Source organism: Cydia amplana, chromosome 19, assembly GCF_948474715.1.
Source record: "Cydia amplana chromosome 19, ilCydAmpl1.1, whole genome shotgun sequence".
NCBI classification, from domain to species: domain Eukaryota; kingdom Metazoa; phylum Arthropoda; class Insecta; order Lepidoptera; family Tortricidae; genus Cydia; species Cydia amplana.
In genome coordinates this window covers 14,373,578-14,388,347 of record NC_086087.1, presented here as the reverse complement: position 1 = coordinate 14,388,347, position 14,770 = coordinate 14,373,578, and the positions used below count along the sequence as shown (strand labels likewise).

The window sequence follows — 14,770 nt, the reverse complement described above, 5'->3', positions numbered from 1 at the left end:
ATCACATGGGAACGGGCGGTTCAATGTACGAAATACTTCGTGCTTACCATCCTTACTTTATTAACCTTTTCGACGCCGTGTCAAACACAATTTAAAGCTGTCTCTCAGACGCCACGTAACCGAAGTGTCAAAACCGAAATGAACTTTATGCATATGCACCTAGGTTTATGTTGCTCTGTGGTCTATGACCGGTTAATACGTCTTTGGCGTTGGACCTGCGGTGCGTATATATCGGTCATTGGCGTCCAAAAGGTTAATTAGGATGTAGAATTGAATCTAAGAGAAGTATCCAATTTTTGTATCGTTTTATTAACCTTTTGATCGCCATTTGTCATTCGTGATAACACATTCAGTGCCGAAAACCCGACAATCGCGTATTTTTTATGATTTCGTTCCCAGGCCGGACGAACCGATAGTCGGGATCGTGGTACTACAGCTGTTTGTGGCGCGGATGTCTTGTTTGGCTGGGTGGCAGTGAATGTGTTAAAATGTCTGGCATAATCTCATTTAACGGGGGCCTACTTAGATCAATGAAACAAACCACTGGACTTTTGAATTTTTATTATTAGATTTACACTGTCATTTACAATAAATTTCAATGTAGTTGGTAGGACATAAATCAATATTGCATAACACTAAGGCTAATTGCATCAGTATTTTTTTTTTGTGGATAAATTAACAAAAATATATGCAATATTACAAATTCAATTAAAAATAACGCTAATATCTTACTCGGGCACGCACTCGTTCCCACGCTTGTTGGTCGGCGGCGGTGGGGCCGCCGCACGCGCGGAGATGGAATGTAGGCGCCCCCGCGGGGCCCGGGGGGCCTGAGGGGCCCGCCGCGGGGCCCCCCGGACCCCCCGAGGGGCCCCCCGGACCCACCGAGGGGCCCGGGGGCCCCGAGGGCGGGCCGCCGCCCCGGGAGCAGTTCATTTCAAATAAATAATTTCTCCCAAGTGCATTACCTTATCCTAGCACAACTCTAGAACTACGGTTCGTCCTGTTAAAATTGTAAGAGATTTAGCGCTACGGCGAAATATTTCCGAATGACGTGCGAAATTAAAAAAAATAAATTAAAATATACAAAATCTCTATCACAATACTCGTAAGTAATTAAAGCAATTCAGTGTGAATACTCCAAAAGTTGTAATACGAACGAAGCGGGTACATCGACAATGTCTTTATCTAACGAGCGCAGCCCGTCCGGCGGCGTCCGGCGGACCGGACCGCGTCCGGTGCGACTACCGAACCGTCCGGCACGACGCCGGACCGTCCGGCAGACGGGCCGGCACGTCTTTGTTCAACAACACCAGTACAGTACTACACAGTAGTCACAATTTACACAAACGCATTATAATGTTGCAATAAATACACAAGGAGGTATGTAATGTATGTAACGCGGTACGCCCGTACGAGATACGATACATGAAGAGCGACAGGTGACGCCACTATCACTTAGCTAAATATTGCAAGTCACTACGAATACCACCCTAATAATGTAAGTTACAGATAAAATATATGTTATGTAATGAACGACGTATCGAATGCTCACGGCGAGGCGGGAGGACTCGCGGCCGGTCCCGCGTGGCGGGTGCGCTGCTCGCGTCGCGGGACCCGCCACGCGGGACCGCAGCTCGGGCGAGCACAGTACGGGAGTACGTATAAAACGACTATATTTGTGCAGAGCTCCGCGGCGCGCCATAGTCCCGATAGTCCAAACTAAATGCTTTCATAATTGTATCGTTAATTGTCGCTACGGTGCTAAGTCACAACGGAGTTAAATACTTTACACGCGGTATAAAATACTTAGAAAATTTACAATTCCCACCTTAATAGAACCAGAATGTAAACGCGGCGAGCGCGGAGATCATCCGAAGTGATAAGAAAATACATTCTTAACAACGTACAGTTAAAATGCAATACCAAAGGAAAGTATCCTTAACATTATTCATCGTAATCGAAAACAAATTTATCAAAACAAGTAGGTACATATTCATAATATTACTCGTATATAATTTGACACAATACATAAACGAAAATGACGATCGTACAGATAGGTGTGTGGGTCGGTGTGGTCGGCAGGTGTGGGGGGGGGGGAGCGAGAGGTTCGACCGGTTGTCATCGAGGGCTGGCTCTTACATCGTACTATATTTATTTTTGTTATTATATTTAAATAGAACGCTGAAAGGTATTACGACACGTCCTGGTCCTCCGCGTCTTGTGTCTGCTCCTTCTGTTCGGCCTCACCTGCAACACAAATGCAACACATCATGACAATCAAGCCAGTTATGTTTTACATATTTCACTGCCAGCGACCCGCTAGGCGCACAGTGAAAGCGTTAAACGTCGTTTTAATAACGTGTCGTGGAAAAATAACGCACTTGAAAAAAACCGGCCAAGTGCGAGTCGGATTCGCGCACGGAGGATTCCGCACCATCAACAAAAAATAGAGCAAAAAAATCGTGTTTGTTGAATGGGAGCCCCCCTTAAATATTTATTTATTTTATTTTTAGTATTTGTTGTTACAGCGGCAACAGAAATACATCATTTGTGCAAATTTCAACTGTCCAGCTATCGCGGTTCATGAGATACAGCCTGGTGACGGACGGACGGACGGACGGACAGCGAAGTCTTAGTAATAGGGTCCCGTTTATTACCTTTGGGTACGGAACCCTAAAAAGGCTTCACCACGGTTGGAAGGGAACTTGAGTTGTCCGAGTAACAGGAGTTCTCAAGTATGTAATTAAGGTGGATGACATGGCGACTACTAAGTTAAATAGTGTGTGAAATTAAAAACAACCCAATTTGGCCACGTTCAAGACGTTAAAAACGCTCATAATGTGTACAATATTCTCAGTAAATGACGTAATTGTAATACGTCGCTGTGTACTTTGTAATAAACTAGGCTTACATTATCTTTAAGACACATCGTGTCTTGGAATATGAGCGGCAATGAGAGTCTAAATGCGGGTTTATAGCGCGCAGAATCAATAGATTCATTCGCGTTTAATATGGAGGTGGCAGCTGTCATACTACAGTCGGTTAATTTACAAGTACATTTTAACGAACTACGATGAAGTTTGGCGCAAGGCCCTATACTATAGATAATTGGAGGATACACAATTATGAGTGGGAAAGAGCATATTAGAGTGTGCATCTGTGTAACATTTTTGTAACTTTCGACGCAATATAAGCTGAGAAAACTTCTATTGAACTACTTTTCTTAGCCAAAACAAGCAAGCCACGCCCGTCAAGTGGATGTCTGAGTTTCGTTAGCCCAGCCAAGCCATCCTGGCGGCTCCTTATTTAGTGTAGATGGCGAGTGTCGCTATTTGCTGCAGAGTTTACAACGCTTATAGCCAGTGTTGGCCGAAACGTTAATGCAATTGAAAATGTTGGCAATTAACCATTATAAATTGAACCGTAAACTGTAATCGTCCGTTACGGTTTAAGGTTCAATTTATAATGGTTAATGGCCAACATTTTCAATTGCATTAACGTTTCGGCCAACACTGCTTATAGCAGGGGTCTCCAACTTTTAGCCAGGCCTTCGCTTTCTCTTCTCGGACCAGATTGTATGGAATTTGGTTATTTTCGCGGGTCAGACTGGTCGAATCCAGCCTGGGGCCGTAGTCTGAAGACCCCTGGCCACAGAATAAATAATAGTACTAGGTAAAGAACGCGTCTATTACGACAGATATGATTGCTAGGTGGCGCAAGCGCGAGCAGGCGTTCGTTCTGTAGCGGTGCGCGGCACCATAATTGGTGTGGGTACCATGTACTTGTTGGTACTTGTAGCGACGCGACGAAATCGTGGAGCCACGCCTGCCCTGGCGTAGGTAGGGTACAGTATAGTGAGGTACTAACCCTCCGCGTCGCCCTGCATGTCGGAGGTCCACAGGGTGAGGTTGTATAGTGTGTGTGAGGTACTAACCCTCCGCGTCGCCCTGCATGTCGGAGGTCCAGTGGGTGAGGTTGTATAGTGTGTGTGAGGTACTAACCCTCCGCGTCGCCCTGCATGTCGGAGGTCCAGTGGGTGAGGTTGTATAGTGTGTGTGAGGTACTAACCCTCCGCGTCGCCCTGCATGTCGGAGGTCCACAGCGTGAGGTTGTATAGTGTGTGTGAGGTACTAACCCTCCGCGTCGCCCTGCATGTCGGAGGTCCACAGCGTGAGGTTGTCGCGCAGCAGCTGCATGATGAGGGTGGAGTCCTTGTAGCTCTCCTCGGAGAGCGTGTCCAGCTCGGCGATGGCGTCGTCGAACGCCGCCTTGGCCAGGCGACACGCGCGGTCCGGGCTGTTCAGGATCTCGTAGTAGAATACCTGCAACACATCACACGTTAAAAATTAAAATTAAAAAAATTAAAATTAAAAATGTTTATTTACTTTCACAATAATCATCTTAAACTTAGTGATTGGAACCTCCTTTTAAGCTTTAAAGCCTGTGCCAGGAGGTACCGCTCTTCCTTATCTGGAGAATGTTAATAAAAATTGTGCTACATTTATGAGTAGGTATGTTAAAAGGTAAGTATTTCATTTGCTTAATTTAAGTTACAATTAAAAAGAAAAGCTATATACAGAACATGCTAAAGAAAAGACAGATCAATATAAAAACGTAAAAATCCCCCGTGGTGTGTGTGTGTGTGTGTGTGTGTGTAAGTAAAGCTGTGCGTATTTTATGTTGGATAGGTTAGTCGAGTGAGTAATTCTTCGGTTTCCTCGTAGGTATGTGTCATAAGCCAAGCCGGTATAATCTTTTTGTACTCATAATCAGGGATGTTGCGGATGCAGATTTTTTGACATCCGCGGATGCGGATGCGGATGCGGATTTTTAAAGGCTCACATCCGCGGATGCGGATGCGGATGCGGATGTCAAGATTAGGTACTTAGAAAACGTCAAATATTACATTTTTAGTATTTTTTTATTAAAAAAGCGGCCAAGTGCGAGTCGGACTCGCCCATGAAGGGTTCCGTATTTAGGCGATTTATGACGTATAAAAAAAAACTACTTACTAGATCTCGTTCAAACCAATTTTCGGTGGAAGTTTACATGGTAATGTACATGATATATTTTTTTTAGTTTTATCATTCTCTTATTTTAGAAGTTACAGGGGGGGGGGGGGGACGACACACATTTTACCACTTTGGAAGTGTCTCTCGCGCAAACTATTGAGTTTAGAAATAAATGATATTAGAAACCTCAATATCATTTTTGAAGACCTATCTATAGATACCCCACACGTATGGGTTTGATGAAAAAAAAATTTTTGGGTTTCAGTTCGAAGTATGGGGAACCCCAAAAATTTATTGTTTTTTTTTCTATTTTTGTGTGAAAATCTTAATGCGGTTCACAGAATACATCTACTTACCAAGTTTCAACAGTATAGTTCGTATAGTTTCGGAGAAAAGTGGCTGTGACATACGGACAGACGGACAGACGGACAGACAGACAGACAGACATGACGAATCTATAAGGGTTCCGTTTTTTGCCATTTGGCTACGGAACCCTAAAAAAACCAAACGTTTAGTATTTGAGCAAGAATATAGGTGCGTTATACCTATTTAATAAACAGTAACTTCGCCGACTTTTCTGGATCTAGACGATTTCGTTATAGGTAATGACGAAATTACCTAGCACTTACGCCGCCGCTAAGACGTTCCTGTACCGACTTGTTCGACATCCGCATCCGCATAAGCTCCGCATCGATTTTATGCGGATGCGGATGCGGATGTTGAAAATAATGCGGATGTTCCGCGGTTGCGGATGCGGATGCGGATGTTCGCAACATCCCTGCTCATAATAGTGTTTACTGTATATATTGAGTTCTTTATTAAAATAGTAATATAAGTGTGCAGAAAGTGCTACGTAATGCCGTTTTGCAAATTTAGTTTTATTTTGGGGTGCAGTAGCAACTTTACTATGAAGGCTTAGATATGTATCTATCTACTCTACTACTCTGATATTTAAGACTTAAGAACCCACTTTTTGTTTAGGTAATAAGACAATGTGTAATCTACCTATAGTTTATAATTAAGTGAATAAGTAATAAATAATTAATATTGTGTCCTTTGCTGCCTGAAACACAGGGAATCCTAGTTCAGGCATTTGTAAATCACTTGTCTTTTATAAATTCTTAGTCTTTAATAGCAACCACTGTACTATACTTTTCTCAATAAATTATTTGTATTTGTATCTTGTTACTATATGGGGTCTTCCGTGGAAACCCTCGAAAGGGACTTTAAAGGTTCCTTGACATGAAGCTGAGTGGAGACCATTTCAGGAACGCTTTATAACCAATCTATGTCAGTGTTTTTATTAGTTAAGTTTAAATTAAGCGTTTTTGAATAAAGCTTTTTCTATTCTATTCTATAGCTGGTCAACCAAATCTTGTCAGTAAAAAAAGGCGCGAAATTCAAATTTTCTATGGGACGATATCCCTTCGCGCCTACATTTTTCAAATTTGCCGCCTTTTTCTGTCAAGATCTGGTTGACCAAGTATAACATAATTATGGGATTTGTCCTAAAATAAATGTTATTCATTCATAATAGAAATACTGCAGGGACTTCAGCTCTAAAGGTTGACGGAACCTTAAGTCCGAGGTATTAGGCTGTATTAACGCGACCAAATATCAACAGCACGCCTGCTTCCGACTGGAGTCCCTACATAATTACATTAGCTGTGTTTTAAGTATTGTACTGTGTATTTAATTCTGAAGTACTGTGGAATGGAATATCGAGACAAACCATTCTAGTTTAACAATGGTTTTGGATCAAAATTTCATGTAATTGTGATTTGTCTCTAATAAATAAATAAAATATTAAAATGTCATTCAATAGAACTTGCTAACTATGTAAACAAACCGCCATACTAAAATTGACACTGACTGTCAATTTACTAGTAACTTTTGTTTACATAGTTAGCAAGTTCTATTGAATGACACTTTAGAGTCATATGGATCAGTCGAGAGTCGAACGACGATACAACTATCTAAAACTACATTTTTTCGCCTCACTCCCTGAAACCCCACACCATTTTGTTGTATATTGTTGCCACCGTTGCTATTTCAACAAGACAGTCATTAAAACGGTCATACACGCGTGACGCACTATCCTCGCGCGTCACGTATTACGGCGGATATCTGCCGGTATGCGGTCGTCACACTTTACCAAACAATATTATAAGCACATGAGTCATATTGTGTCACTTGGAATCAATTATCAAACGTGTTTCAGGAAAATCCTAATTGGCAATCATTTCTCATTGTTTGTTACAAAAGAAGATACATCACAAAATTCCTGAATTGTTTGCATTTGTTCAACGCATTCCTCCATATAGTGATGTAACTATTAGAAATTATATCATAATATGTGACGTTATCTATGAAAAGGGACCTTATTGTCGATGGCGGTTACGCCATTATTAACGATGCTCCGATATAAATACAATGCCGCGCGATGCTGTTCCCCATATTATTGTAACGGTCTACTGACTTCTTCAATCAACTAGCAACGGGTACAACGTATAAGTACGTTCAAACGCGGAGTGACTTAAGACACATGAATTTATGACATAATCTGATTTGTTTATGAATGAATTATTTGAACACGAATGTTTCAGATAAAATTAATTGTCTTCGTATGTGGCTAATTAGTAAATAGATTTTTATTGTATGGAGAGGTTCATAGTAAACCGCCGCGGCGCGCCGGGTGACGTTGATCAGTCTGTCAAGTGCGGATGGTGCAACCGGCACTTAGTGACCAATCCTCAAGCTACATTCTACGCAAGTTATCTGCTCGCCTCGTTATCTAGTTCGGGCGTTAAGGGCCTACTGCAGCCGCGTCTGGCGCTTCGTAAACCACGCCCGCTAGTTCTTCCCTCCCCGCTAACACGCACACATGGAAACGCTTCGCGCCGCACGTGAAGTTTGTGTGACCTTTTAGCACCATCTAACGTTACAGAAGTTAACTACCATTATACGCGGTCGCTGCGGTCGGCCAGAAACTTAAATTCGGAAAAAATTGAAACAGATGGCGTTGTTACTTGTTCATAATAGCAAACAATAAAATAATTAATTCATAAACCTGCATATTTATTGTTGTTTTGGAAGACGTTAACAGCATAGAAGCAGCAGCGTATATAGCATATAAGTTAAGAGTATTGATAATAAGAAAATAGCACAAGAACAGAAAAGAGATTATTTTTGATAAAATATGATGAAAACAGATTTACTTGATTACGCTCACCTGACTTTGCGGTCACTAAATGCAAATTTCAACCTTATTGTTATGGGGTTACAATACCCCTGGGGTTGCAGGCGTCCATAGTCGTTATTATTATAAATGCTTTGGTTGAAATACTTTTTAACCCTCGAATTTTTCATAGGTACAGTCACCTGCAATAATATGTTACTCTTCGACGGCCGCAAAAATATGTGACACGCTCTTATGGCTCTACAAATAAGATCTAACATGATCTACCGCAAAACGGCCTTCGGTGTGTAACATATTATTGCAGCTGACTGTACTCGTATTCATTGTTGTATAGGTAGGTATTAATATCTTTTATCCGATCGATTTGCATTTATTTGAAATAAATCACAGTGTTTAGTAATTATATGTTTTATTGAATAAGAGATTATTTAGTTATGTAAGGAATACAGGGTGCCTTTTTGAAACACTCATTTTTAGGGTTCCGTAGCCAAATGGCAAAATACGGAACCCTTATAGATTCGTCATGTCTGTCTGTCTGTCTGTCCGTCTGTCCGTCCGTATGTCACAGCCACTTTTTTCCGAAACTATAAGAACTATACTGTTGAAACTTGGTAAGTAGATGTATTCTGTGAACCGCATTATATTTTCACACAAAAATAGAAAAAAAAAATTTTTTTTGGGGTTCCCCATACTTAGAACAACTGAAACTCAAAAATTTTTTTTTCATCTAACCCATACGTGTGGGGTATCTATGGATAGGTCTTCAAAAATGATATTGAGGTTTCTAACATATTTTTTTTCTAAACTGAATAGTTTGCGCGAGAGACACTTCCAAAGTGGTAAAATGTGTGTCCCCCCCCCCCTGTAACTTCTAAAATAAGAGAATGATAAAACTAAAAAAATATATGATGTACATTACCATGCAAACTTCCACCGAAAATTGGTTTGAACAAGATCTAGTAAGTAGTTTTTTTTTTAATACGTCATAAATCCCCTAAATACGGAACCCTTCATGGGCGAGTCCGACTCGCACTTGGCCGCTTTTTCTGGATAATTTTGAATTTCAATTGTCAGGGGAGCCTACATTATTTTTTAATACATTTTACAACGACAACAAACAAAAGTACAACTTCGCCGTATTTTTATTACCCGGGTCGATCGCAACAAAATAGAAAATCATGTTTTTCAAATCTAAGCGTTATTGTAATTTATCTCAAATAACCAAAAAGTCAATCTGACTAGAACTTAAAAACGAACTGAATTATTTTAATATGTCGATTTTTCTTGGTGACCCAGGAGAATTTTTTTTATCCCATACAAAAAGAGCGTATCCCAATCGCGTATCGGTTTTGGTTTTTACTTATAAGTGTGAAAAATATATTCTACCATATACGAAGGATGTGTGTTTTTTCATGTTTTATGTGTCTTTTTGTACAATAAAGTGTTTTACTGCTACTAATATATCATATTAACGATTAACTAAAAAGGTATTTACATCTAATTTAACTGGTAAATTATTTTTTAATCCATTTTTTTAATAAAAATCTTTCTCGATGATATAAAAAAGAACATCGACAAATTATGTTCAAAGAATTAATATCAAAACAGATGTCATAATTAGGATTGGCTACTTTAAGAAAGGGACAGAGAGATTTAATCCTCTCGCTCTGCACGTTTTTCTCATTCCTCCTTGTCAAGCCAAAATAAACTATAAAATGATAGTAACACAGTACATTGTAATATTCACTTTTTCCACGGTATCATGTCATTGTAAATTACTTATGTGAAATTGTAGTGGCGTGCGACTTTCAAACCGGAGGTCACGGGTTCGAACCCCGGCCCGTGCAAGTGAGTTTTTGTAAGTAGGGACTTTTTTTAGTGGTACTTAAATATAATAACTTTTCGTATTATTGAAATAAAATATTTTATTCAAACAAACTTAATAATATAATAATTAAAACGAATAATATCAATTAGTTTATAATATTTATTCAATTATTTTAAATTATTTGAGCATGAAACATACTAGATTTATTTTTATCATTACAATAGAAAAAAAGCAAAAAATATATTCTTATAGATATTTTATTTTCAAACAAAAATAAAGCAAAAAGTTACGGTTAGATTCTGATGGCTATATACCAAACAGCTACCGATACATTTCAATATCTGTCGAAATTTCCTAACCCGTTGTAACTGACAAAGAGTATAGATTTCGACGTAGCATGACGTAGCTAAGCAAACACGCACACATGCGTAACATATAGGCCTGTAAGAAGGCACCATCATAGGTTTACCTCCGATTCCGTTACTACTCAATGGAGTTACGACTCAACGTTTATTGGATATTAAAATTTTACGTAATTCGGAGCGCTGCGCGAAGTGACATAGGTCTTACCTCTTTGAGGCACGACGGCCATCTAACATTACTGGCATAAAGGATGCATTTATGACTTTGACGCATGACAGAAAGAGAAACCGAACTGCGTAAAATGGGCGTTTGCTGTTGAATTCATGAAATCAAAAATCGATAATAAATCCATCGGTAAAGGATAATAAGTTAATATTTAGTTCTTTGAAAGTTAAGACGAGATGAAAACCTTTGCTGTAAGGTGGATTGTGCTGGTTAGGGATGTGTTTTCTAGTTGCACGAAACTAAAACCGAAAAATGAACACGTAAGTTTGGATTTATTTTCTATCGAGAAAATTTTAAGCATTCGTGTTTCGACTACTACGAAATCACTTATCATATAGTCAAGAAACATATATCCGAAAATCACTACTGTTTGTTTCCGGGGCTAGCCACTGCCACGTTTCTAAGATCCTGTTATTTTTCGATGCACGGCCTTAACAAACCCATTAGCCGCGAGGACGGGTCAAGGTCACGCCCGCACCTGTTTCAATGCTACTTTTGACTGATTCTAGTTTTAAACTCTGTCTAGTTTAAAGTTTTAAAAACTTACAATCGTCAATTTGTCTCGATTTTTAGTCTGGACAAAGGTTTTATGCCTGTGATTTGCTATCGGGCCAGGGCTCGGAACCGGTTTTTTTGTAAAACCCAAAATAGCCCAGTATTTTTAATTATTTTATGCTCTTTACGTAGGCATGAATCATGTATTTCGGTAACACCGTATTATTAGATTGTCCTATTAAAAATTAAATAATAAACCAAAGAACGAAATAATACCGGTATTTTTTGTATGAAGAAAAAACCGGTTCCGAGCCTTGTATCGGGCATCCTAAAATTTCTTGGTGAGTTTTTAGGATTTGAATCTGTGCTACCATTTAGCAGCGTGAAAGTAACGCTAGTGAGGTCTGTAGCTGTGCATGACAGACGATGAGACGACGTTTATCGACGTAATAAAGGGATAGATCTCTTTCACAGTGAGTGAGCCTGCATAATCAGGACAGTTGCGGCCGGGCGTGCGTTTGTCACTGGTAAGGCATTACACAGACCCGAGCTATGCATGCCTATCTCGTTGCAAGACGGCTCGTTTTGCGTGGACCAGCTTTATCGATAACCTCGTTTATGGGCTGTTGCCGCCGAGTGCTGCCCTCTATTCGTCTTCGGCAGTAAAAATAACAAATCGGTTATCCGTTTCGTTGATGATTATGTCGGCTGTAGGTACACACTCGTCGAGAGCCTCTCGCATCGCTCCGATCTAATCGGAGAAGCGTGAGACGAGACAAGGAAGACGAGAAGGGAGCCGCATGTTCTCGGGGTATCTCGACGAGTGTGTACAGCCCTCATTATGTGAATGTGTTAGGCCGCGGGCGGCGGCGGTCTCGTACGAGCCGGGAGTGTGCAACTGGTGCAGTCACAGAATAAATAATAGTACAGAAGATTCACTCTCTAACAAAACGCGTTTATTACGACAGATATGACCGCTAGGTGGCGCAAGCGCGAGCAGGCGTCCGTTCCGTAGCGGTGCGCGGCAACTACTTGGGCCGCATGTACTTGTAGGTACGAGAGTCAGCCACGCCTGGCACAGTACAGTATAGAGTACTCACTGAGAAGTTGAGCGCGAGGCCGAGCCGGATCGGGTGTGTGGGCGGCAGCTCCGTCATGGCGATGTCGGAGGCGGCCTTGTACGCAACGAGCGAGTACAGTATAGAGTACTCACTGAGAAGTTGAGCGCGAGGCCGAGCCGGATCGGGTGTGTGGGCGGCAGCTCCGTCATGGCGATGTCGGAGGCGGCCTTGTACGCAACGAGCGAGTACAGTATAGAGTACTCACTGAGAAGTTGAGCGCGAGGCCGAGCCGGATCGGGTGTGTGGGCGGCAGCTCCGTCATGGCGATGTCGGAGGCGGCCTTGTACGCAACGAGCGAGTTCTCGGCCGCCTCCTTGCGGTCGTTGCCCGTTGCGAATTCTGCCAGGTACCGGTGGTAGTCACCCTGGAACGTACAAATAACATTATAAAGCTTTGGTTTCCTCCGAAAGCGGTGCCGTCTTATAGCGGCCGTCTCCATGCAAATACTACGACATCCATATTTAGCCGTATTATTTAGTATGGAGACGGCCGCTATGTGACGGCACCGCTATCCTAGGAAAACCGATCTTTAGTAACAATGCTTATCATAATACATAACCCATTGGTCTTGGGCTCAGTCCAATCGAAGAGAGGACGAACTTAAATCACTACATAGTATAAAACAAAGTCGCTTCCCGCTGTCTGTCCCTATGTATGCTTAGATATTTAAAACTACGCAACGGATTTTAATGCGGTTTTTTTTAATAGATAGAGTGATTCAAGAGGAAGGTTTATGTATAATTTGTTAACCCGTGCGAAGCCGAGGCGGGTCGCTAGTTATATAATATGAATTTGACGACCGAAAGCACTCGGCGTATCGATCAATCGGCGTATCGTGCCTTCTCAAAATTATACAACACAAAATAATAGAAACTACTAGATCCGTGCAAATATGAAACAACCCAAGTATTGCCCTATGCAGATTGCAGAGATTACTTTTTTAGCAACACTTGACAATGTAAGGTTATCTCTATTAGTCAGAGTCCGAGTACCGTGAACGTCAAGGGCACGGCTAATATTGTGTGAGATAAGGCATTTACCGGCTTTTTAATGTCCTCGCTAGACTGGCCTTACCATCGGTTTAGCTTGTGAAGTTTTTCTTATGCAATCGCTTATCACCAAAGAGATATGCTTAATTTGCTCGATAGATATGTAGTCACAACGATTATAACTATGTTTATATTATAAATGCTATGCGTACGGAACTCTGTATTTCAACTCTTGACGTTTAAATTGAAACCACTTTTTTTAAATAATTTAGATGGATTAGTAAGGAAACAATTTCGAGTCTCAGGAAAGACAGGATTGTTTTTATAGGTACGGAAATCATCATTCTAGGCAGAAGTGTAATACAATACATATAAGTGCGCAATGCATAAAACAGATCACTGCATGTGTATACGCTTAACACATTCAGTGCCGAAAACCCGACTATTGGATATTTTATGATTTCGTTCCCAGGCCGGACGACCCGATAGTCGGGATCGTGGTACAACAGCTTTATATGACGAAATTTTTGTAGCCTGTTGCGGATGTCTTGTTTGGCTGGGTGGAAATGAATGTGTTAAATTTCTGAAAGGTTTTAAAAAGGAAACTTGCAGATATGATGAGTCATTAATGTCATTTATGCAGGTGCCGCGTTTTCGGTGAACTCCCAGTGCATAAACTGGCGCACCGCTGACCCACTTCATGCGACCTCTACATATTTAATAACTATTTTGCACTGTCCATTAGGCCGCGGACTGGACGCACGCGAAAGTGGAATTCCGAACTGACCGGCAGCGACACTCGATGCCATTCTTTGCAGAAACTTCGCCGCGTAGGTGTTAGAGAATACTCCCGGTACATGGCGAGAACCGGGAATACCCGGTCCCGGTACTGTATTTGTATAGAAAACCAGTACCGGGAGCACTCCCTATAGTTCGTTTTTTTAGCATTAGAAATAAGGTAAACAATCTTGATGTGTCTTTTAATTGAAAAACACATTTTAAAAATAAGTTACGGTAAATATGTAACAATTATGAATCTAATACGATCTTTTATAGTCTTCTGCTTTCATAAGTAATAGTTATTCATTTTTAAAAAGTGTTTTTCAATTAAAAGACATGTCAAAATCGCTTACCTTCTTGCAAGTTCTTTCTAATGCTAAAAAAAACGAAGTATAGTAGGTATACCTATGTCGTTGCGCCAATTATTTTCCTTGAAGACGGGGTGCGTCCCGCTCGTCCGCTCCTGCGCGTCCACGCCACTGTACCGAATGTGCACCGCCGATTCTACTACAGTATATCATGCGAAACGAGAAGTATGAACTCCTTCAACTCATTATCCACGGAAAGATCATCCGGACGAAGACGTAACTCATGGTTCAAAAATCTCCGAACATGGTTCAAACAGAGCACACGCTCATTATTCCGCGCAGCTGTGTCTAAAGTTCGTATAGCCCTCATGATAGCCGACCTCCGGTAGGAGATGGCACTGGAAGAAGAATAAGCATGTACAGAGCGAGGGTATACCTTCATTTTGT

General features: G+C 41.1%; 1 protein-coding gene across 1 annotated transcript in view; it reads right to left on the bottom strand.

Moving 5' to 3' along the window:
- Positions 1–544: 544 nt before the first annotated feature.
- Positions 545–14,770, bottom strand: part of LOC134656951 (14-3-3 protein epsilon) — a 30,044-nt gene continuing 15,818 nt past the window's right edge. Inside the window, exons 4-6 of the mRNA XM_063512513.1 lie at positions 12,452–12,610; positions 4,139–4,325; positions 545–2,250 (exon numbers count right to left, since the gene is read on the bottom strand). Coding sequence (XP_063368583.1) covers positions 2,195–2,250; positions 4,139–4,325; positions 12,452–12,610 — 402 coding nt within the window. The 3' untranslated portion in view covers positions 545–2,194. The remainder of the gene's footprint in view (positions 2,251–4,138; positions 4,326–12,451; positions 12,611–14,770) is intronic.